The sequence below is a fragment of the Myxocyprinus asiaticus genome, chromosome 18 (assembly GCF_019703515.2).
Source record: "Myxocyprinus asiaticus isolate MX2 ecotype Aquarium Trade chromosome 18, UBuf_Myxa_2, whole genome shotgun sequence".
Classification (NCBI taxonomy): domain Eukaryota; kingdom Metazoa; phylum Chordata; class Actinopteri; order Cypriniformes; family Catostomidae; genus Myxocyprinus; species Myxocyprinus asiaticus.
Window position 1 is genome coordinate 22,792,963 of NC_059361.1, and position 23,745 is coordinate 22,816,707.

The 23,745-nt window shown below is 41.2% G+C and overlaps 1 protein-coding gene across 2 annotated transcripts in view; it reads right to left on the reverse strand.

Annotated features, from left to right (window-relative positions):
• The window catches only part of LOC127455953 (multiple C2 and transmembrane domain-containing protein 2-like), a 78,350-nt gene that overhangs the window by 15,947 nt on the left and 38,658 nt on the right, over nt 1–23,745 (reverse strand). Inside the window, exon 17 of one of the 2 annotated variants that reach the window (XM_051724160.1) lies at nt 2,940–3,059. In XM_051724160.1, coding sequence (XP_051580120.1) covers nt 2,940–3,059 — 120 coding nt within the window. Of the gene's footprint in view, nt 1–2,939; nt 3,060–18,455; nt 20,938–23,745 lie in introns of those variants that run through there. The other variant, XM_051724163.1, reaches the window with a different exon arrangement.

The window sequence follows — 23,745 nt, forward strand, 5'->3', positions numbered from 1 at the left end:
CTCTGGCATAAAGCAGCACTCTGTTTCTGCTAGGCCGTGGGGTGAGCACAAGGTGGTGTAGGCTTTAACATTGCCAGAGAGAACAGCCCTGCCCCAAGCCTGAGATATGGCAGTGAGATGGGCTATTGGTGCACAAAGAGCTGATGAATTTTGGGTAAGGACTTGTGCGACAAATGTGGTTTATACAACCCAGTGGAGATGGAGGTCGCTCAAACTATGACCGCAATGTTAACTCTCACTACAAGAAGATAGGGGCATCTCAGACACCTTAACCCTTTAAGCTCTGAAGGTGTTTTTAAAGATTTCCTGTTTCAGTGGCATGCACAAAATTCTACAAAGTGGGTCAATTGTTTGGTATCATTTTAAAGAAAAGTTTTCAAATTGTTTAATGATATATATTATGATAAATTATGAGACTCTCAGCCTAAGAAACTATTATTGTTATTATTATTTTTTAAATCTGATTTTACATTATATATCTCAGAGTGCATATAAGGTAGCTCTGAAAAACTGTAACCGAGTACAATTTTGTGTTGATACGACAAAGCAATCAAACATTATAGCATTGCAAAAAAAAATGTATCCAAGTGTCCAAAAGCCTCTCCAAACAAATGAAACATAATAACTGTACATAAGAACTAATTACACATGCAAATACAGCAATGACTAAAGGTATGCTCTCTCTCACCAAAGCATGCAGAACAGTAACGAGATCTCATTCAGTTCCATTCTGTGTCATTTGAGCCATCACTGTGTCTGTGTCATGTACTTGGCGCCATCTCCTGGTGGCCATATGTAATTAGAGTGAACAATCCTCTCTGCCCATATCTGGATGACTTCCACCTCTGGTTGCAGTGATCTGAATCCTAATATGATTGGTTTAGCATTCCATGACGCTGGACAACATACTACGTCATTTCTGATGAAGTAATTTGATCCAGGAAAGCTGACGTGTTTTTAGCCAGATAGCACAATATGTGCTGTGTACACATTGTGCTTTGTGCAGATTATCTAATGATCTATGCATCTGATAATGTTGTGTGTTGACTCGTTTTAATGGGAATCCCCTCCTTTAAGTAATGGTATGTGATATTTTATGTTCTGTATATTTTTCATTAAGTTATAAGCGAAAACACGGTTTATAAGCAACACCTGTTTACATGTAACATGCATGTCAAAGACATGTACTTAGCTATTTCCTCACTATATTTTTGTCTGTGACAAAAACAAAGGCTGGTTGTATTATACTCATTGTGAGCTTTCCAACAACATATGACATGACTATTTGATCAGTTTTTATTTATTTTTTTTTATTTTGTTTTTTTCAGATTACAATAAAATGTGCAGTGCAATTTTTTTTTTTTTTTGATAAATTCTCAAAAAAGAATACTTCTGACTTGTCTGCAAATTTCAAAGCACTTGTTCAGTTTTGGCCACAATGCCTACATGCATTGTAAAGTACAGCTTCTAAGCTTTAAAACGATACCTATTTTGTGTCAAGACTGTAGTTATTGATATTTTGATAATTATTTTTGTTGGGCCGATCCAAGCTTAAAGGGTTAACCTTAGTAAATGCTGTATTCATTGGCAATATGGATCTACAGTTGCAATCGAAATTACGGCTATCCTGACTATGTGACTGACACCATAGATTCTTTCAGGTATCAGGCCATTTTGGCATGAAAAATGTGATGCCTTCAGTGTGTAAATTGAAGCTCGGTGATCACTGGACTTTCCAGCAAGACAATAACACCAAGGATACATCCAATTTGTCCAAAATCTGGTTCAGGGATAGGTTGTGGAATGTCCTTAAATGGCCCTTTCAGTCCATCATTAAAATCCCATTGCAAACCTTTGTTTGGATTTCAAGGAAGCAGTGGCAGCACAGAAACCAAAGAATGTCAATGAGCTGGAAGCTTTTGCTCATGAGAAATGTGTAAAAATTCTAATAGAGAGGTGTCCGAAGCCTGAGAACACTTACCTGAAACATTTATAAAGGATAAAGGATGCTCCACAAATGATTGACTTTGGGGGTTGAATATTTTTGACATGACATTTGTGGAGAGAATTAGTTATTTTTTATTTTAAAATTTGGGTAAACTGAACTCTTTGTTCTCAAAATCACTCAAATGTTTATTAAAAACTTACTTTGACTATTTACTGAGGTTTTAGTTTATGCGTTTTAATTCACATCACCAGAATGTATTGCTGGTCAGGGGGGTTTAATAATTTTGATTGCAACTGTATTTACCAAATTAATGTTCTTTACTAATACTGTAGAAAGACTGTGCATAAAAGGCACATTAGTGATATCACCCGTGTTTGGTCGTGTAAAATAGATAATGTGCGATAAATTATTCCTATTTATTACATGGCTCTCTTGAATACTGATTCTGATAGGTCGGTCACTACATTCTGCAGTCAAATGTTTTTTTCATAACGACAACTGTATAATTTGCTGTTGTCCCCCCGATGTCTCTTGTATCACTCTGCAGTTTCTTTCTTCTAACATAATAAAATAATTTATTCCATTTATTGATTGATTGATTGATTTGGTAAGTAGTCAAGAAATAAGCGAGATTATGTATAGTCAGCCGGTCATTATAGCGAAATAAAACCCTTCAGGATGATACAAGACCCTGTTTGGGTTTATTTTGCCATAAACCCCAGCTCATTATCCATTACACACACACACACACACACACACACACACACACACACACACACACACACACACACACACACACATCAAAATTCTATCAGAAATATACTATTATCTATTGTTGTCTTTTTGATAATTCCTAATCATTCTTCAATAGAATCTGTGAAGTTTAAAACTGATGCTTGTTAATTCTAAATCCACTGAGTCACAAGCACTTACTCTAAATTATTAGGGACCATTTTCCATGCAGCTAAGTGGGCAAGATCGCAGCACTCACCAAGTCCTGACTGTAGCTGGCCATGCCTGGCGTGATGTGGAAATAGTTCCAGCCAATGAGCAGGAGGAGGAAGAGAGGCAACATGAACAGCTCCCAAAGCCATACTGTCATCACAAATATCTAAGAAAGAAAGAGAGATAGAGGGTATCAAACAGGGTATGAGAATCACAAACAGCACAGTTGGCAATGCTGCCCACACACACACACACACACACACAGTATGCATTTTCTCTAGCATGCATTTCCAAGAGTTTACATTGGGGGGGTGGAAATCCTCAGGGTTAGTACACGCACGTGGGTTTTGAACAACACGAGTGAGTAAATGACGATGGAATCAAAATTTTGGAGTAAACTATCCCCAATATATTATATATATATTGCAATATATAATGGATTTCATCAGTTAACACTGTGCTGGTGGCATATAATTTGGATGGGACAGAACAGCGCGTGTGACAGGAGCGGCCTACACACTTGCTCTGATGTACTACATTTCAAATGCTTCCTGACTGTGCTGAATTCCTGCTGCCTGACCAATAGCAAGCAAATATGGCTGCAGGAGAGATGTAGCTAGCGTTTTACTTTAATCCACCGCAGAGAGACTGCGGACACTGAAGACCCCTGGTAGAAATATGATGAATAATCCTTCCAAATTCCATAAGAGAAATAGGCACCTTTTAGAGCACGACACCCACAGCACAGCGTAGCACGCCACTAAATGGGCAGCTGAATTTAAACCCAGCTAGCAGCAACTTAATGAGTCTGAGGAATAATCAGACGATATGTACAGAGATGACTGTAAAACAAGACATTCAGAGGAAACAATTATAAAAATGCACTCTGCACATTACAATTAAACAAATCTGTAATATAACATCTGCATCTGAGCAGTCCATTTTGTGGTTATGTACTTACGTCAACAAATTTGATCAATGTACTGCTTCCAGCACAGTAAACAACCCTCTGATGCATGAATTATTAAATCACAAAGAAAAACAATATCTTAATGTTTCTTTGGACTCCAAAAGAAGAATATAATAATTCAAAATGATGTATTTTGAGAAAGTTACATTGTCCACTGTAGTGGACAGCACAAATTAAGGGTTGCATAGCAGTCTATTAGTAAGCAAAATAACCCCTTTTTAAACTATAAACCATAACTTACAATTAAAAGCTACACTATGTAACTTTTGGCCCTCTAGCGGTTAAAAAATAAAACTGCATGTGTCTTGCAGAAGAACATTGTTTTGGTTGTGCTTCAGCTCTGCTCCTCTGCGTGGATGAATGTGGTTCAAGGCACCAGTGTACACATGAATACAGGACATCTTATCAGAGCAAATGGACAAATAAATAACGAAAGAAAGGAAAAGACAGATATCCAAAAACGTGTCATCTGAGCAGGTAAGTGCCATATCTTATGCTGATGTTTTGACTTATTGGAAACATTGATGTTTTGAAATAAATGTATTTACAAAATTTAGGCAACGTTCGTTAACATTAGACATAACAATTGCTAGTCTGATAAGGTCAAGCGTTGTAAAGTTTTTATAACTGCAGGATATTCTGGCCAAATAGACCACGATAGTAACTAATATAGGTTGTCATTGTTAACAACCAGTGGTCAACATCATTTCAAGACTCAGATGTCCTTGGCAAGCCTAGGACTAAAGGATTTATTTATATAAATTATTGCCGTTATAAAGAAAAATACACACGTGTGCTAGCAAGTGAAATGTTCTGCACTGATTACAGTGTAACTATTGTACTTCAATACATACACACAGACGTGAGTGCGTGTGATTACACAACTATACATAAACCATATCAATAAAATATCTTACCTGTTAAGTAAGAAAAAAGCCATCTCTGGGTCGCTTTTAAATCCTTTCAGTTGTCGCCACCTCTGAAAAGCCAAGCCGATGTTGATTCGGGTTTTATTATGGACTCTTTTTGCTTGAAGGCTCTGCTCTGTTCGGGGTTTCTTTGTTTTTACAACCGGTGATTCCCCGGAGGTTTGCCATTTTGAATGATCCATGGTCAATTTGTTTTGTTCGTTGTGACAACAAACTTTCAACTTCAGCTACTCCCACACACGCGCTACACGTGCTTTAGTCGGATCTTATTTTCTCTGTGTACGGATATGACGTCAACACGCACGGGTGAATGACATATGTATGCAGTTTCTCACGAAATCCGTCCCGACAGCTCTAAAATGTAAATCATTATTATAGGTTTATCTTAGGAAGATGTATTTTTGTTGCACCCTCACATTAATAATATTTTGTTGTTTAAAAAAAAAAGAAAAAAGTTACATAGTGTAGCTTTAAATTTGTATTAACTTTTACAGTTAAAAAAAGGTATTACATTGCTATAACATGCTAAAGTAAATTAGGATCTCTCCCTGAGAAGAAAATATAATGCATTGTATTAGTATCTGAGGTAGTTGAATTACTCATTATACTTTGACAACACTGTCAGTAGATGATGACACAGAAAAAATGACAGTCTGCAGGGTTATCATGCCTGCTTAATAATCCCAAAATGGCCAGATATCATCCAATTAGTCGGCGTGGCCAATACATCAGTCCATCACTAATGTGTTATGAACAGTATCTATCATCTGCCAACCTATTAAATAATAATTGCATTTCATTAGGTTATTTCCACAATAAAATGCTACTATAAAGCACAGCATGTACTGTATGTAACATTATTGTGAATAAATATACAGTTGAATTCAGAAGTTTAAATACACTTAGGTTGAAGTAATTAAAACTCATTTTTTAAACATTCTACGGATTTAATATTAACAAACTATAGTTTTGGCAAGTCTTTTAGGACATCTACTTTGTGCATGACACAAGTCATTTTTTCAACAATCATTTACAGACAAATTGTTTCACTTTTAACTGACTATATCACAGTTCCATTGGCTCAGAAGTTTACATACACTAAGTTAACTGTGCCTTTAAGCAGCTTGAAAAATTCCACAAAATGATGTCAAGCCTTTAGACAATTAGCCAATTAGCTTCTAATAGGAGGTGTACTGAATTGGACATGTACCTGTGGATGTATTTTAAGGCCTACCTTCAAACTTAGTGCATCTTTGCTTGACATCATGGGAAAATAAAAATAAATTAGCCTCAGAAAAAAAAACTGTGGACCTCCACAAGTCTGGTTCATCCTTGGGAACAATTTCCAAACACCTGAAGGTACCACATTCATCTGTACAAACAATAGTACACAAGTATAAACACCATGGGACCACGCAGCCATCATACTGCTCAGGAAGGAGACACATTCTGTCTCCCAGACGTAGTTTGGTGCAAATCAATCCCAGAACAACAGCAAAGGCCCTTGTGAAAATGCTGGAGGAAACAGTTAGACAAGTCTCTATATCCACAGTAAAACGAGTACTATATCAAGATAACCTGAAAGGCTGTTCAGCAAGAAAGAAGCCACTGCTCCAAAACTGCCATAAAAAGCCAGACTACAGTTTGCAAGTGCACATAGGGACAAAGATCTTACTTTCTGGATAAATGTCCTCTGGTCTAATGAAACAAAAATTGAACTGTTTGGCCATAATGACCATCGTTATGTTTGGAGGAAAAAGGGTGAGGCTTGCAAGCCAAAGAACACCATCCCAACCGTGAAGCATGGGGGTGGCAGCATCATGTTGTGGGGGTGCTCTGATGCAGGAGGGACTGGTGTACTTCACAAAATAGATGGCATCATGAGGAAGGAAAATGATGTGGATATATTGATGCAAAATCTCAAGACATCAGCCAGGAATTTAAAGCTCAGTCGCAAATGGGTCTTCCAAATGGACAATGACCCCAAGCAAAAAAACAAAAACAAAGTTGTGGCAAAATAGCTTAAGGACAACAAAGTCAAGGTATTGGAGTGGCTATCACAAAGCCCTGACCTCAATCTGATTTGTGGGCAGAACTAAAAAAGCATGTGTGAGCAAGGAGGCCTACAAACCTGATCCAGTTCTGTCTGGAGGAATGGGCCAAAATTCCAGCAACTTATTGTGAGAAGCTTGTGGAAGGCTACCCAAAAGGTTTGACTCAAGTTAAACAATTTAAAGGCAATGCTACCAAATACTTACAAACTGTATGTAAACTTCTGACCCACTGGGAATGTGATGAAATAAATAAAAGCTGAAATAAATCATTCTCTCTACTATTATTGTGACATTTCACATTCTTAAAATAGTGACCAAAGATGGAATGTTTTCTACGATTAAATGTCAGGAATTGTGAAAAGCTGAGTTTAAATGTATTTGGCTAAGTTGTATGTAAACATCTGACTTCAACTGTATATAAATTCCTAGGCCTTTTTTAGTTGAATTTGTCCATATAAGCTCATAGGAAAGGGCTTGTAACATTGCACCTCTAATCAGAACATCAGGCTCAAGTTTACGTGGCAAGCTGGAGGCTTGTTAGAGACAATATGTTTGACCTAAGTCTTTGACAAGCTTGAGTTAGTAAGTTAGACTGGGCCTGTAGGCCTTACTTTAGCTAAGTACAGTGCCAGCATGTTCCTGTCATATCAGCCAGTGGCCAGACATCATGCTCTGGGGGCAGTCTACCTACCGCCACTCCCATGCTAGGTTCACTTTCACACTTGCCTACACACACACGCACACACACACACACACACACCAGGGATATGTGAATCATGCTTAATGCACAAAGCACTTGGAAAACAACCCCCCTAGGCATAACAACAACAGTGTACACATCTGGGTCTGTCTTTAATAATTCATTACAAATTTAGTTTGCATCTCTTAACTCCTTATTCAATCAGTGCTAGAGTAAAGATTCAAAGTGAAAACTGTAAAAATTCAATGTGAATACTTGTAGCCAAGCCAGCACACAGATAGGATGAAAATAACTGTTTAAAGAGCAGCAGAATAATAATAAATTAATTCCTTACATTTATATAGCACTTTTCTAGGCACTCAAAGCGCTTAACATAGTATAGGGGGACTCTCCTCAACCACCGCCTGTGTGCAGCATCCGCTTGGATGATGCGACGGCAGCCATAGTGCGCCAGTTGAATAAGGCTGTTAGTCCTGTTTCAGAGTGCTGCATACAGTTTTCTTCAGACACAATTTGAATATGAACGAGAGTGACAATGCTTTCTGTAACCAAAGTGACAAATGTACAAGTTAAAAGCGTGAGATCGGTTAGCCTGTGCTGTGTGAATGGAACCGCATTGGACAACTAGTTGTGTCACTTCATACAATGTGATAGCCATTATATTCTGCACACAGATGAACTGTGGCTTGATTTTCCCCCATTCATCCATTATGCAGGTCTTCAGCTGCACAATTGTACAGGGTCTTCATTGCCGTATTGTGCGCTTCATAATGCGCCAAACATTCTCAATTGCAAATGGTCAGGACTGCAGGCAGGCCAATCTAGCACCCGCACTCTCTGATATTCGCCCAGTATATGGTTTGAAGTTGTCCTGCTGAAAATTCCAGGACGTCCCTGGAAAAGACAGTGCTGGATGGCAGTATATGCTGCTCCAAAATTTGTACATATCTGTCTGCATTAATGGTACCCTCACAGAAGTGTGAGTTACCCATGCCATGGGCACTGACACAGCCCTGGCCTATACAGACACTGGCTTTTTGACCTGACGCTAATAACAGCTTGGCTGGTCCTTTTCCTCTTTGGCCCGGAGAACACAACAGCTGTGTTTTTCAAAAACTATCTGAAGTGTGGACTCATCGGACCAAAAAACACAGTTCTACTGTTCTGCTTTCTATTTAAGATGAGACCGAGCCCAGAGAAGTTGGCAGCGCTTCTGGACAATGTTGATGTAAGGCATTTGCTTTGTATAGTTAAATCTTAACTTGCATCTGTGGATGCAGCGGTGAATGGTGTTGATCAACAAAGGTTTACTAAAGTTATCCCAAGCCCATGTTCATGATATCCATTAAATATGAATGATATTTTTTTATGACAGTGATGTCTGTGGGATCAGAGATGACACACATTCAGAAGTGGTTTTCATCTCGCCCTTTACGCACCGAGATTTGACCATATTCCTTGAATCTTTTAACTGTATTGTGCACTGTAGAGGGTGAAATGCCCAAAATCCTTCCAATTTTTCTTGGGGGAACATTGTTCTCAAAGTGCAGATTATTTGCTGAAGCATCTGTTGGCAAATTGACAAGTCTCGAATGATCCTTGCTCTTGAAGGTCTAGGCTGTTTTTGGAGGCTCCTTTTATAATATGACATGATTGCCTCACCTGTTTAACATCTCCTGTTTCACACAGCCTGAAAACACTTTCTCGATCCAATAAGTGCTAATCTGATTGACTGGTTTGATGCAAGTTCCGAGAGTAAAAAGAAACCAGACCTTTTTATCAGTTTACCTGGAAACAGAGTTGTGCTTATAAAGTGCAGAGTTGATAAAACAAGTGCTTTTGAGGATAAAATTTTGAGGATAAAATTTGAGGACTGCATTTGCCAAAATTTGGGAAGATAATCAGAATTTCATTTGAGGCACATAGTAGCAAGTAAACTGGATATCCACAAGCAAAACTTCTCTGAAATACTCTGAAATGTACTGTACATAGACTTTCTACACATTTTCCACCATTTGTTTTCTGTGCAATTTCTCACAGAGATTGCCACACCATATTTTTTATTTTATTTTTTTACACTGGTCTATATTAAGGCATAATATATCTCACATAACTCCTCCCCTAAGCGGTGCACAATAACAAAACTAACTGTGATTGAATGCTTAACTGGTCAGTCAGAAGGACCTTCCTGTCTAAGTGGGAGGTTCTTGACCAGTTTAAGCTGCAATGAGCCCAGGACCTTTTTAGTGATAAGACTTTCTGGTGCTATGATATTTAATATTTACTTTAGTTACTGCAAATATGGTTCATTGTTATTCAAAGTCTTGACTTTGGTTATTCATAAGAACAGGACAGTTTGAGAGTCATACCTGTTTGTAAATACGTTTGTCATTCCCAAACACTGACTGAGAGAACTTATATGAATATTTGGGAGTGAACGGCATCATACTGTAGTCACTTCACTTCTGTGAGCCCTTGCTAAGGGGCCACTACCCCCCTCGATCCAAACCCTCAGATAAACTCTACAGGCTCATCAACATGTGAGCTGTCATAAGTGATACTTTCCAAAAGAAGAAGAGGTAGAAATTGAGCAAGTTAGAAAGAACATGAGAGAGACTGGAAAACTGGCATGAGCCCAGCAGGAATGTTGAACCTGCTTGCCCTGCCTGCAGAAGCCTCTACATTAACTACTAAAGTCTAATTGTCTGGTCTCTTGTCTTCCCATGCGAGTCAACAGTAGGGTACCATTCATTTGCAGCCTGGGAGTATACAGTAGAGAGAGAATCTGTCACAGGTATTCATAATCATCCACTAATACACATTTCCACTCAACTGCTCACAGGCTTGGTGGACAAGATAAAAGTGCATGGAAATATAATGCCTTGTGTCTAAATGACTGCATAAACAAAAACTGCCAGAAATGTCCTCATTTTGTCCCCACCAGTGTGCGCGTGTGTGGAAGCGTGATTTATATGCCGTTTTCCCCAGTGCTAATAAAATGTAACAGAACATCTGTGAAAGCAGTTCTGAATCCTTCATTCAGACATAAAGATGGTTTCCGGGACTTCAGATGGCCTCTAGTTAATAAGTAAAGGATAATGTACAGTCAGCCAGTCATTATTGCAAAATAAACCCTGACAAGGTGATCAGGACCCCAATGCGAAGCGGAGAGGTCTAATTTAATCCTGAAGGGGGTTATTTTGTGACAATGACTGGCTTACTGCATATTATCCCACTTATTATATGGCTTCTAACAAATAAGTTAATAAATAGATATGGAATTTTGATTTGACTCACAATTGTTTTATTATGTGAGAAGACAGAGCAGAGTATACAAGAGATATAAAACTATCAGTGTAGGCGATCGGTTGCCAGGGACAACGGTTAAATAAAAAAGTTTCATCATTATACACAAATATGAGTGTAGAATGCTGAAATGACCAATCAGAATCAAGTATTCCTGAGAGCCTTGTAATAAGCAGAGTTAGTCTTCTTCCTTTCAGTCTCCTCAAATTCAGCATTGCTCCTGCTAAACAAACTTATTCTTCGCTAAGTGGTTTATGTTATTAGTGCTGAGCAGTGATTAAAAGAGACGGAGGACAAAGTAAAACCTACCATACTTTGGATTTAATTCACACTGAAAAATAAATCCAGCTGTACAACTTGTTTTCCTTACAGACATCAAGGGTGAGCAGTGACATTTTACTGTTCATCAAGTGCATTAATTGTTTTGTTATAATGGTCCCACTTTATATTAGTTGTCTTTAACTACTCTCTACTAACATTAAAATACAAACAATACAATGTGCTTATTGTGAAACTACATGTTGTTCTGCAAAATTCTCACTAGATTCACATTTTCTGCTACTGAGGTTGAGGTATGGGTAGGTTTAGGGTTAAGGTTTAGGGTAAGGGCTTGGGTAGGGTTAGGTATAGGATTAGAGGGTAAGGTTAAAAGTGTAACTACAGATGTAATTAAATGCATGTACTTTAAATGTACAGTTGAAGTCATAAGTTTACATACACTTAGGTTGAAGTCATTAAAACAATTTTTTTAACCACTCCACAGATTTAATATTAGCAAACTATAGTTTAGGCAAGTCGTTTAGGTCATCTATTTTTCCAACAATTGTTTACAGACAGATTGTTTCACTTTTAATTGACTATATCACAATTCCAGTGGGTCAGAAGTTTACATCCACTATGTTAACTGTGCCTTTAAGCAGCTTGCAAAATTCTAGAAAATGATCAAACCTTTAGACAATTAGCTTCTGATAGTAGGTGTACTGAATTGGAGATGTACCTGTGGATGTATTTTAAGGCCTACCTTCAAACTCAGTGCCTCTTTGCTTGACATCATGGGAAAATCTAAAGAAATCAGCCAAGACCTCAGAAAACAAATTGTGGACCTCCACAAGTCTGGTTCATCCTTGGGAGCAATTTCCAAATGCCTGAAGGTACCATGTTCATCTGTACAAACAATAGTACGCAAGTATAAACACCATGGAACCACACAGCCATCATACTGCTCAGGAAGGAGACGCATACTGTCTCCTAGAGATGTGCAATCTTCAGAATGCAAATCAATCACAAAACAACAGCAAAGGACCGTGTGAAGATGCTGGAGGAAACAGGTAAACCAGTATCTATATCCACAGTAAAACGAGTCCTATATCGACATAACCTGAAAGGCTGCTCAGCAAGGAAGAAGCCAATGCTCCAAAACCGCCATAAAAAATCCAGACTACAGTTTGCAAGCGCACATGGGGACAAAGATCTTACTTTTTGAAGAAATTTCCTCTGATCTGATGAAATAAAAATGAAACTTTTTTGGCCATAATGACCATCGTTATGTTTGAAGGATAAAGGGTGAGGCCTGCAAGCCGAAGAACACTATCCCAACCGTGAAGCATGGGGGTGGCAGCATCATGTTGTGGGGGTGATTTGCTGCAGGAGGAACTGGTGCACTTCACAAAATAGATGGCATCATGAGGAAGGAAAATTATTTGGATTTATTAAAGCAGCATCAAGACATCAGCCATGAAGTTAAATCTCAGTCGCAAATGGGTCTTCTAAATGGACAATGATCACAAGCATACCTCTTGTGGCAAAAGAGTTGTGGCAAAATGGCTTAAGGACAACAAAGTCAAGGTATTGGAGTGTCATCACAAAGCCCTGACCTCAATGTGTGAGCATGTGTGAGTAAGGAGGCCTACAAACCTGATCCAGTTCTGTCTGGAGGAATGGGCCAAAATTCCAGCAACTTATTGTGAGAAGCTTGTGGAAGGCTACCCAAAAAATTTGACTCAAGTTAAACAATTTAACGGCAATGCTACCAAATACTTACAAACTGTATGTAAACTTCTGACCCACTGGGAATGTGATGAAATAAATAAAAGCTGAAATAAATCATTCTCTCTACTATTATTGTGACATTTCACATTCTTAAAATAAAGTAGTAATCCTAACACCAATCCTACAATTAAATGTCAGGAATTGTGAAAAACTGAATTTTAACATATTTGGCTAAGTTGTATGTAAACTTCTGGCTTCAACTGTAAGTCCACTGCAATGTAACTTTGTGCTCTCTAGCGACATCTGTGGTTGAAACTTAAAATTGCAAGCAATTTGTGGAAGAATGTCTCGGTTACTGTCGTAACCTCTGTTCCCTGATGGAGGGAATGAGACGTTGTGTTGATGTAGTGACACTAGGGGTCGCCCTTGGGAGCCCCAAACACTTCAGATCTTTGAGAAAAGGCCAATGAGAATTGGCAAGTGGAATTTGCATGCCACTCCCCCGGACATACGGGTATAAAAGGAGCTGGCTCGCAACCACTCATTCAGGTTTTGTGCTGAGGAGCCAAGACAGGGTCCCGGCCATTTCAGCAGGTAGTACAGCGTTGTGGCAGGGGGGACACAACGTCTCGTTCCCTCCATCAGGGAACGGAGGTTACGGCAGTGTATGTGTAGTAGCAAGTGCACCGTCTGCATGTAGCCTCCCCCAATACCCCAAAAAACGTCATATAGTTCCCCACATCCCTAGGGGGGAAGAGATGTATCTAGTATGGGAGCAGGCCTTGCCAACTGTGGCCTTTTCTCTCTATGTTTTCTCTCCACAGAGTATTCAGTTATTCGGCTGGGGCCATTTTAACACTCAATATTTGCACTGGGGAAGGTGTTCTTTTCCCATCCTATTCTTTCAGGGGTAAAAGACCCCGTGGAGACCACATCCTGCCCAGAGGGGAGGTAACATATGGCAAGCATGTCATGTGGGCTCAGAGCCGCACATGGAAGAGGAGCAGTGTTAGGTCCTGCCTGAAAGGGGAGGAGCTCTACAGTGAGGGCTCTGTCGAAGGGAGATGCAGGTCTGCCGACAGGGAGACCGTACTGCGGAAAATACATCACAGGGGGTTACCGGAGTAACCGGCACCTGTGGAGCACCTACCTCAGTATGGGCATATTAGCAAACATACTGGTTCCGGCTGTGAATTCCTCCGCTGAATTCGCGAGCCACAGGGCTAGGGAGGAAGGACATCCAGGGTTCAAGGGTTCGTGAACTCACATGGGAAAAGAAGCACACATCTTTGCCTCTTTGGAGGGCAAAGGTACTATACGCAAGCGATACACCTGGCCAGCTGTCCGTATTCCCTAACTTACCTGTTCGTACCTGACAGAACACGGGACGAAACCAGCTCAACCCAGAGATTGTAAAATCTTGCGAAGGTATTGGGTGTCACCCAGCCCGCTGCCCTGCAGATGTCTGCTAGAGAGGTGCCATGGGCCAGTGCCCACTCCTTGTGGAGTGTGCTCGTATTCCCGAAGGGGCGGGCACAGCCTGGGCCTGGTATGCCATAGCGATGGCATCCACGATCCAGTAGGCAAGCCTCTGTTGGAGACAGCGTTCCCTTTCCGCTGTCCGCCAAAGCAGACAAAGAGCTGCTCAGAGTGTCTAAAGCTCTGCGTACGATCCAAGTAGATGCGCAAAGTATACACTGGACACAGCAATGACAGGGCTGGGTCTGCCTCCTCCTGGGGCAGCACTTGCAGGTTCACCACATGATCCCTGAAGGGGGTTGTGGGAACCTTGGGCACATAGCCCGGCCGGGGTCTCAGGATTACGTGAGAGTCAACCGGACCAAACTCCAGGCAGGTATCGCTGGCAGAGAATGCTTGAAGGTCCCCGACCCTCTTGATGGAGGTGAGCGCAATCAGGAGGGCCGTCTTCAAGGAGAGGGCTTTCAACTCGACTGACTCTAGCTGCTCAAAGGGGGCTCCGCAAAGGCCCAGGAGGACCACGGAGAGATCCCATGAGGGGAACAGGCGTGACCTAGGAGGATTCAGCCTCCGGGCGCCTCCCAGGAACCTGATGATCAGGTTGTGCTTCCCTAAGGACTTACCATCCACTGTACCATGGTGTGCCGCTTTGGCGGCCACATACACCTTCAAGGTGGAGGGGGACAGCCATTCCTCCAGCCTTTCCTGCAGGAAGGAAAGCACTGATCCGACTGTGCATCTCTGAGGGTCTTCAGCTCAGGAAGAACACCAATTCGCGAACTGATGCCACTTCAGGGTATAAAGCTGCCTCGTGGAGGGAGCTCTGGCCTGAGTGATCGTGTCTATCACTGCTGGTGGTAGGCCACTTAGGTCTTCTGCGTCCCATCCAAGGGCCAGTCGTGGAGGTTCCAGAGGTCTGGGCATGGATGCCAGATGGTGCACCGTCCCTGAGAAAGAAGGTCCTTCCTCAGGGAAACTCGCCAGGGAGGGGCTGTCGCGAGTAGCGTGAGGTCTGAGAACCAAGTCTGGGTGGGCCAATACGGGGCCATGAGGGTGACCTGATCCTCGTCCTCCCTGACCTTGCACAGGGCCTGTGCAAGTAGGCTCACTGGGGGGAACGCATACTTGCGCAGCCACCAGGGCCAGCTGTGTACCAGTGCGTCTAGGTCAAGGGGGGCCCCCGTCGGAGAATACCAGAGAGGGTGGTGGGAGGTTTCTCAGGAGGCAAATAGGTCTACTTGTGCTTTGCCGAACCGACTCCATATTAGCTGGACCACCTGGGGGTGGGGGACATCACCTTCTTGCGGGGGGCTCTACGCTGGGACCGAGAACTGGGCTCAGAGCCGCCTGAGCTTTCGCTGCCGCAGGGGGACGCCCTCGGCGAGCAGACGGGATACGGGATGAGCCACGCCGGGGCAAGATGTGTTGTATAGCCTCCATCTGCTTCCTCACCACCGAGAACTGCTGGGCGAAGTCCTCGACGGTGTCACCGGATAGGCCAATCTGGGAGATGGGGCGTTGAGAAAGCAAACCTTGTCCGCATCCCTCATCTCAAACAGATTCAGTCACAGGTGGTGTTCTTGGACCACGAGGGTGGACATCGCCTGCCTGAGTGCTCGTGCCATGACCTTCATCGCCCGGAGGGCGAGGTTGGTCACCGAGCGCAGCTCCTGCATCACATCGGGATCATGACTACCCATGTGCAGTTCCTTTAGTGCCTTGGCCTGGTGTACTTGCAGGAGGGCCATGGCATGCAGGGCAGAGGCGGCTTGACCAGCGGCGCTGTAGGCTTTGGCCATCAGAGACGACGTTGTCCTACAGGCCTTGGAAGGGAGTGCCGGGTAATCCCGCCAGGTGGCTGCGCTTTGCGGGCACAGGTGCTCCGCAACCGCCTTATCCACCTGAGGGACCTCCGTATACCCATGGGCCGCTCTGCCATAGTGAGATACCCGTGGGCCGCTCCGAGGGTAGTGAGAGCAGATGAGCTGGGAGGTCAGTTTCGGGCAGAAAAAGGTGCCCTCTACGACCTCTACAGCTCATCATGCACTTCCGGGAAGAAAGGGAATGGGTGGGGGGCGTGGCTGTGAGTGGCACCCCGAACCCAGGAACCAATCATCTAGCCGCGAGGGCTCAGGGGAGGGTGGAAGGTTCCACTCCAACCCGACACACGCGGTGGCCCGGGCAAGCATGGCGGTCATCTCACCATCAGCCTCAGACTGGGCGGGCCGACACAAAGGTGGCAGCCCAGTTGAGTCCTTGGCATCTGATATCGCCAGTATGCTCTCCGATGCAGCGATCGAGCACTCATCCCGTTCCGGAGCTCCAAAAGGGACACTAAGCTGGCCCTGGGGCGAGCTGGTCTCCTCTCGGAAATCGCCGGGGGCAAACGAGCATGCTGGGGAATGGGAGGTGGGCGGGGATTCACCCGGCGGAGCCGCGCCCATTAAAGCCCCCAAATCGCCTCCAGGGCCAGCCGGGCTGGCCTCATACCTGGAGGTAGAAGGCACAGCGCGGGGAGCGGCTAGAGTGGCTTTCCCCCAGAAGAAGGAAAGCCGCGACCGCAACATTGCCATGGTCATATTCTTGCAATGAGAACATGAACCATCCACGAACGCTGCCTCAGTGTGATTACGACCAAGACACGTGAGGCAGCGCCCGTGGCCGTCAGAAGCGGAGAGATAATGACCGCATCCAGGAATCACACAAAGACGGAAAGGCATCTTTTTTTTTTTTATTTTTCCCCTTTTTCACCCAATTTGGAATGCCCAATTCCCAGTGCGCTTTTTAAGTCCTCGTGGTCGCGTAGTGATTCACCTCAATCCGGGTGGCGGAGGGTGAATCCCAGTTGCCTCCACATCTGAGACCATCAACCTGCGCATCTTATCACGTGGCTTGTTGAGCGCGTTGCCACGGAAACATAGTGCATGTGGAGGCTTCACGCCATCCACCGCAGCATCCGCGCTCTACTCACCACATGCCGCACCGAGAACGAACCACATTATAGCGACCACGAGGAGGTTACCCCATGTGACTCTACCCTCCCTAGCAACCGGGCCAATTTGGTTGCTTAGGAGGCCTGGCTGGAGTCACTCAGCACGCCCTGGGATTGAAACTAGCGAATTCTAGGGGTGGTTGCCAGTGTCTTTTACCACTGAGCTACACAGGCCGACGGAAAGACATCTTGAAAAGGATGCTTCTTTAAAAAGACGTTCACGTCAATGTGTTTGCTCTAATAGAGAAAATATACTCTTTGCAGGAATATAAACTCTCTTAGCGCTGTCAGAGCGCCCAGGGGCGTAATCTGCACAGATCTGTGCAGAAGGAGAGAAAAGCCGCTGGAATGCGCCATATATCCAACAGCAAACGCTTCTTGGGAGGTGAATGGACCGGTAGTGGAAGACAGCTTGCTGACACACAACCGCTCGGCTCCGAAAAAAAAATCTGAATGAGTGGTTGCGAGCCAGCTCCTTTTATACCCGGATGTCTGGGGGAGTGGCATGCAAATTCCACTTGCCAATTCTCATTGGCCTTTTCTCAAAGATCTGAGGTGTTTGGGGCTCCCAAGGGCAACCTCTAGTGTCACTACATCGACACAACGTCGAGTGAGTGACAGAAGGGGAACACTAATGATTTGTGTTTGGGCTCAGCTCTTCTGGCGGATGAATCTCATGATTTGAGCTTTGCCTGTGTACAATCATGACTGGAGATATTCAGAGCTGGAGTCATAACGTGCTATTTTCATGTTGATATAATGTTATACGATTAAACATTTAAAACTAATATATTACTTGCTTTGATGAAGATAAACAATACTCGTATTCCCATATTTTGAATGATGAATTTTACACATAGCGCTTTTCTGACACTACAATCATTACTAGTATATTTTAATGTAATTTTTCAAGTGTTTTATCTACTATTAATGTTTGTATTGTACTACACTTATCCATTTAAGAGGTGATACTCGTGATATGGCTGATACGAGTTCAGTGGAAGTGTTTATAATTTTTATATTATATTGTACAGTCTCAGTTTATAATGCAAGTGAACCGTAATACTAAAATAGTATGTCTGTGAATGTACACAATAACACAGTAAATTAAAAACATAAAACGAGGATTCAGTAATGATGGGGATAAAATATACTTTATTAAACATGAAAATAATATGCTTAAAAATGCAATGTAACAGTTAACAGTCAATTTTAGAAGTCATAAATATTAGTAAACATGTCACAGTAACTCTTCCCCCGACAACATAGGTACATCACGAACGGTAAACACACAAATAATGTTCGATTCATACAAGCAATATAAGCTTCAACAACCCTACCAGACAACATATCCAAGTATTATAGCGGGTAAACAACTTCACCAAATGGATAACAGATAAGCATCCATCCAGATTGTTGCGATGCTGTCCGGAACTGTGAGACTGAACTGAACTGTAGTTTCTTAATTGTTTTAATGGCTACTCACAAACTAAAACAGTGCATTAGCGCTATCTACTGTTTACATGGGAATGAGACAGCCGGCTCTTCTTTCCTATGTTCACGGACATGATGTAATGACTCAAGGATGTACATCATAAGCCAGCGATTTCACGCCAAATCGAACCCAATAGCTCAAAATACAAATCATTTTTATAGGCTTACATTAGTGAATTTGCAACAAAATTCCTTGCTATATGACTAAAATGTATATATTTGGCAACTGACTGGTAAATGTTTAGATTTCACTTATCAGTAATTGTGTAGAATAGTGCTGGAGTATTCAGCAGCGAGATCCTTTCACTCTGTGTTGAGGGTAAAATTTGTTCTGTGTAATGCGTGTCCAAAGACGAGATCCACGTGACACATATGCCATTGAATAATGTCTCTTAATACCCTTTCTGTTCTCTACAGTCAGTTATTGATAAAAAAAAATTTAAAAAAATCATTTAATTGTAATCATGCATTGCACAGATGAGATAAAGCCATTCGAGTCCTCTCTCGTTAACTTGCGCTCATTTACAGACACTTTTTACAGAAATAACAGACAGTACCTGTTTAAACACGTTAAAGAAATCAATGTAAATACAAAAAAATAAAAAATAAAAATAAATAACAAAAAATTATCTATGAAGTATAATATTATATTGATTGATTTTTTTTTTAAAGCCAAAATGTTACCAAAAAAATAAATAAAATAAAATAAAAATATATGATTAGTCAAATTAATATTTTCACAATTTACCAAGTTAGAAGGTTCCCTGTATAATTAACAGCATTAGCTGGGAAATAGTTGCTTTCATATATAAGCAAAAGGGACATTATAACTGAAATATACCCATATGAATCTAATCTAATCGGGAGCTTGTGAATTGGAATTGATTTGGGCAATCTTTATCAATACCCAGCCCTATTGTAAAGTGTTAGCAAAATTATTTGTAATAATAATAACTAACGGTGTGTTGGAGTGGACTAGGTGATAGACATACACTCTCCTCAGGCACGTGTAAGGATCACCAGGGCGACTCTACCAGCAGGGTTAAGAACCACCTGATGGATTTGTTTTACCGTGCAGCTAATATGATTCCACTAAATGCATTTCTGAGGCTTCTCGAGACGATCCCCTGGTCGGAGGAATTCCTATACCTAATAATAAAGCACTCAGCGATTAAAAGTGTGAATAAAATCCTGGAACTGAAGCCAGGCTGGCAGCAGTACACCACCCACGCTCTCCTGGGAGGGGGGAGGAGAGCCACAGTAGGAACAAAAGGACAAAGACGCCCTCACTAAGAGTTTATACAATCCTGCAAATTGATTAAACGGCAAAGGGGTGGAGAGAGGCTACCAATCCAGACTACTTTCTGACAGACTAAACACAAGTGGTGTGGAGGGCTGGAAAAAAACACTCCACAGCTACTGCTAAATGTAAACACGCATTGCTGTGGGAGTACAAAAATCTCCATCCATCTGAAAATCAAAGTCAGAACATTTATTTTAAGAAAAAGTGTACATATAAAATATACTGTATACAGTGGGGTCCTAAAGTGAGACTACTGCAAAAGATGTTTTTATTTTTCTTATACACTTTATCTCATTTTTTTACTACAAACACACATACTGTATGTATAATTTTGTACCAAGAATTTAACATTGTCAGTATCACAAATTTGCTTAGATTTGATTAGTAACCAAGAAATAGTTCATAATCTTACATCTACATTCATAACTAAGTTAATATACTTAATTGAATATACTGTACTTATTAATTTTAGGGCACAATGTTTCTTTGTTTTAGAAATGCTCAAAATTCTAAAACTTTCTACATATTACCAGTTATAGGCTTCATTACATTTTGAATCCCAGATTTTCAATATGGTCTCAAACTTTTGGACCCCACTGTACATCAGCTACCTTAGGTATACAAAAGGACACAATGCTGACAGGCTAAAATATCCCAGAGTTCATAAAGGGGGATTAGTTTAGCTAAAAGCATTTTCACAAGAGATCTATAAATTCATTCAGTGTGTTAATAAACATGGAGAAAATGACAAACTGAGTAGGGAGCATGTCCTGTAAAGGAGTTTGAATGTGAAGCAGTCAGGAGTCCATAAATACTTGAGAACCAGTGCTGGATGGGGACATGGTGAAAATTAGGTAGATAACATTAAGCATTCAAGAACAAGGACTGCTGTAAGAATGGGACACAGAGGGAAGTTAAACATGCATGCAAAATGCAACAGTGTTTTTATCTATTGTGAAGCCAAACCAAATCTCACTGTGCACTGCAACAATTTGGATTTGAAGCCAATGAAAAACATATTAAGTGATCTCTTTTGATGAACACATTTTTTAAAGAAGCACTTTACATGGTTAACTTTGTTATGTCACTCAGAGCATTAACATTTCAGATTTGTGCATTTTGACATGAGGAAATCTATTATGTGTGCGCACCCTCTCAGAGCATGTGAGCACTAACTAGACCATGAGGGGAAGTTTGAGTCCCTCTCATGCATTTATCTTCCGCAGCACTCGCAGAGACACAAACAGCGGCAGCAGTGCCAGTCTGCCTTATGAGGGTCAGACAGAGGGCTGTGGATGGATGCCAGATTACATGAACATATCTGTGCAAATCTAACAAGGCTGACTATTGGCTGCAGGCTTAATGTGTATGTGTGTTAGAGAGAGCCGATGAAACAGGGCAACTTTAATATGTAAAGAGGATCCTTGGCATTGCCACACTTTTCCCTCTTTCTGTTTTTTTATTTTTCTTTTTTTTCCAAGGTGAAATGGAGGGTGATGCATGTAACCTACATTGGTGTCTTCATTAAAATACAGAAAAAAATGACAATATTTATAGTGAATCAAAGGCCCCAGTGGATGTTACAATCAAGCATGTCTGTAATAGGCAACAGCGAGAGACAGAGAGAGAAATAGGGACATAAAGAGTGCATGAGATGCACTGGGGAAGGTTGTAAGTGTCATGTATTAAAACTGTAGTAAGTGTAGACCAATTAATCTTTCAGGATTTCGGAGGGTGTGAGGGTCAAGCTTATATTTTTTTGCAAAATATATTTATCTTATTAATTCAAACAAGTAATCTCAACTCTCCTAAACATAATGAATGTTTATTTTTATTTATTTTTATTATTTTTTTTTTTTATAAGGTTGTTTTATATAATGGACTGGTACTTCTACAAATTTGTAATATAAATATGAAGAAAAATTCTGAAATTGAAAGAAAACTGTGTTTGAAGCATAAACCTCACTAAGTTACATTTATTCTTAAAACAAAGAAAAAACTTTATTAAAAAAAATAGTTAAGAAAAATTAACAATTAAAATATTGCTTTTCAATGAAGATAGCCACATTTTTTTTACTGGGAAACAAGACAAAACACTTTTTGCATTGTATTTCTTCTAAAAATCAAATCATTCTCAATGTGATCCTATTGAAACAGATTAACTGAGGCCGGTGAATACTATGTGTGCGTGTTGGAATGCGTGTTCTGATTGTAAAGCTGCAGGCTGTGAGTGTAAGATCTGTGTTTGTGATTCTCAGTGGCTGACTGTGGCTTGTGTCCTTATCAGCGTACTGCTAGAGTGGACTGTGCGCCCAGAGGGAAAGAGAGAGAGAAAGCAAGAGAGGGAGAGATAAAGTCTCTGTCACCGGCGGTGTCGAGGGCAGTGTAGAGAGCCCAGTGGTGCCTATCAGCGACCGGCATACCGACCCCACCTCGCCGCACTGGCCACCAGTGTTTAATCCATGTTGGGAGCGTTAACATTCAGCGACCTCCTGGGTGACAGATCTGCCATGCGAGCCTTCTCCCCCGAGGCAGGCTGCACCCCAAGTGTCAGCTCGGCTCACACATACGTCATGGCCAGCGGACGAGGCTGCGGCACAGGCGCCCGAGGAGAGCTGTCCTCTGTGACTAGGGTGAGCGTGTTAGTGCTGGTCATTGCAACCGCACAGACATGCAAACACACTCACACACACACACACACACACACACAGACATGTGCATCAGGGTTAAAGACGGAGCGCGTTTGTTCAGCGGCAGTAATTGGTAAAGAAACGAGAGCGGAATGCAAGATGTTTATGCTAAAACATGTTTACAGCACATTGTGCAAAGATGGAACAAGGATGTTACACTATATATAAATTATGCAAAAGAAAAACAATGCATATGTAAAAATGCAGTGTACAAATAAGAATGAAAGTGTATACATATATGGATGTATATTCATTAAAGAAAAAACGATAATCAGGTTGACCGATATGTACAGTTTATGCATTAGAGATAGACAGTTAATCACATTGACCAACATTTTTTAACTTATAGTCACACTTTTCCACTTAATTGGTTTTCTATTCTCAAATATCAGGTTTACCGATAAATAGCCGATATCTGGTAGGTTTCTATAAATAGCACCCAACAATGGCATTACATCACCATTTAGCAGGAAACAACAGTGCTCACAGGTAAACTTACTATTTTAATGTATCACTTGCATAAATTGTAATTATTTTATTTTGATTAACTTTTTTAATGCTAAAATGTTATATTTTAAAAAGTATATATTTTTTTATAAATTATTTTAATTAATTACTTTTTATTATTATTTAATCCAATATTAGTGTACAGCAGGCTGTTAACCTTCAGATGTTATTGATACATTTAGTTATTATTATTGTATATATTAAAAAAGCAGACATTAAACAATAAAAATAAAAATGGTGCATATCAACTATCGGACAATTAAAAAAACTAATTTGTACTTAAAAATATCAACATGTAGGGAATGCTACAAATAATTTGTATAGGTATATTACATGGTGGGTAAGTTACTCAAAATAAGTAATTCATTACAAACTGCTACTTTAATATTGTAACTAGATTACTGACTTCATCAAAGAAGTAATCACATTACTAAGTACC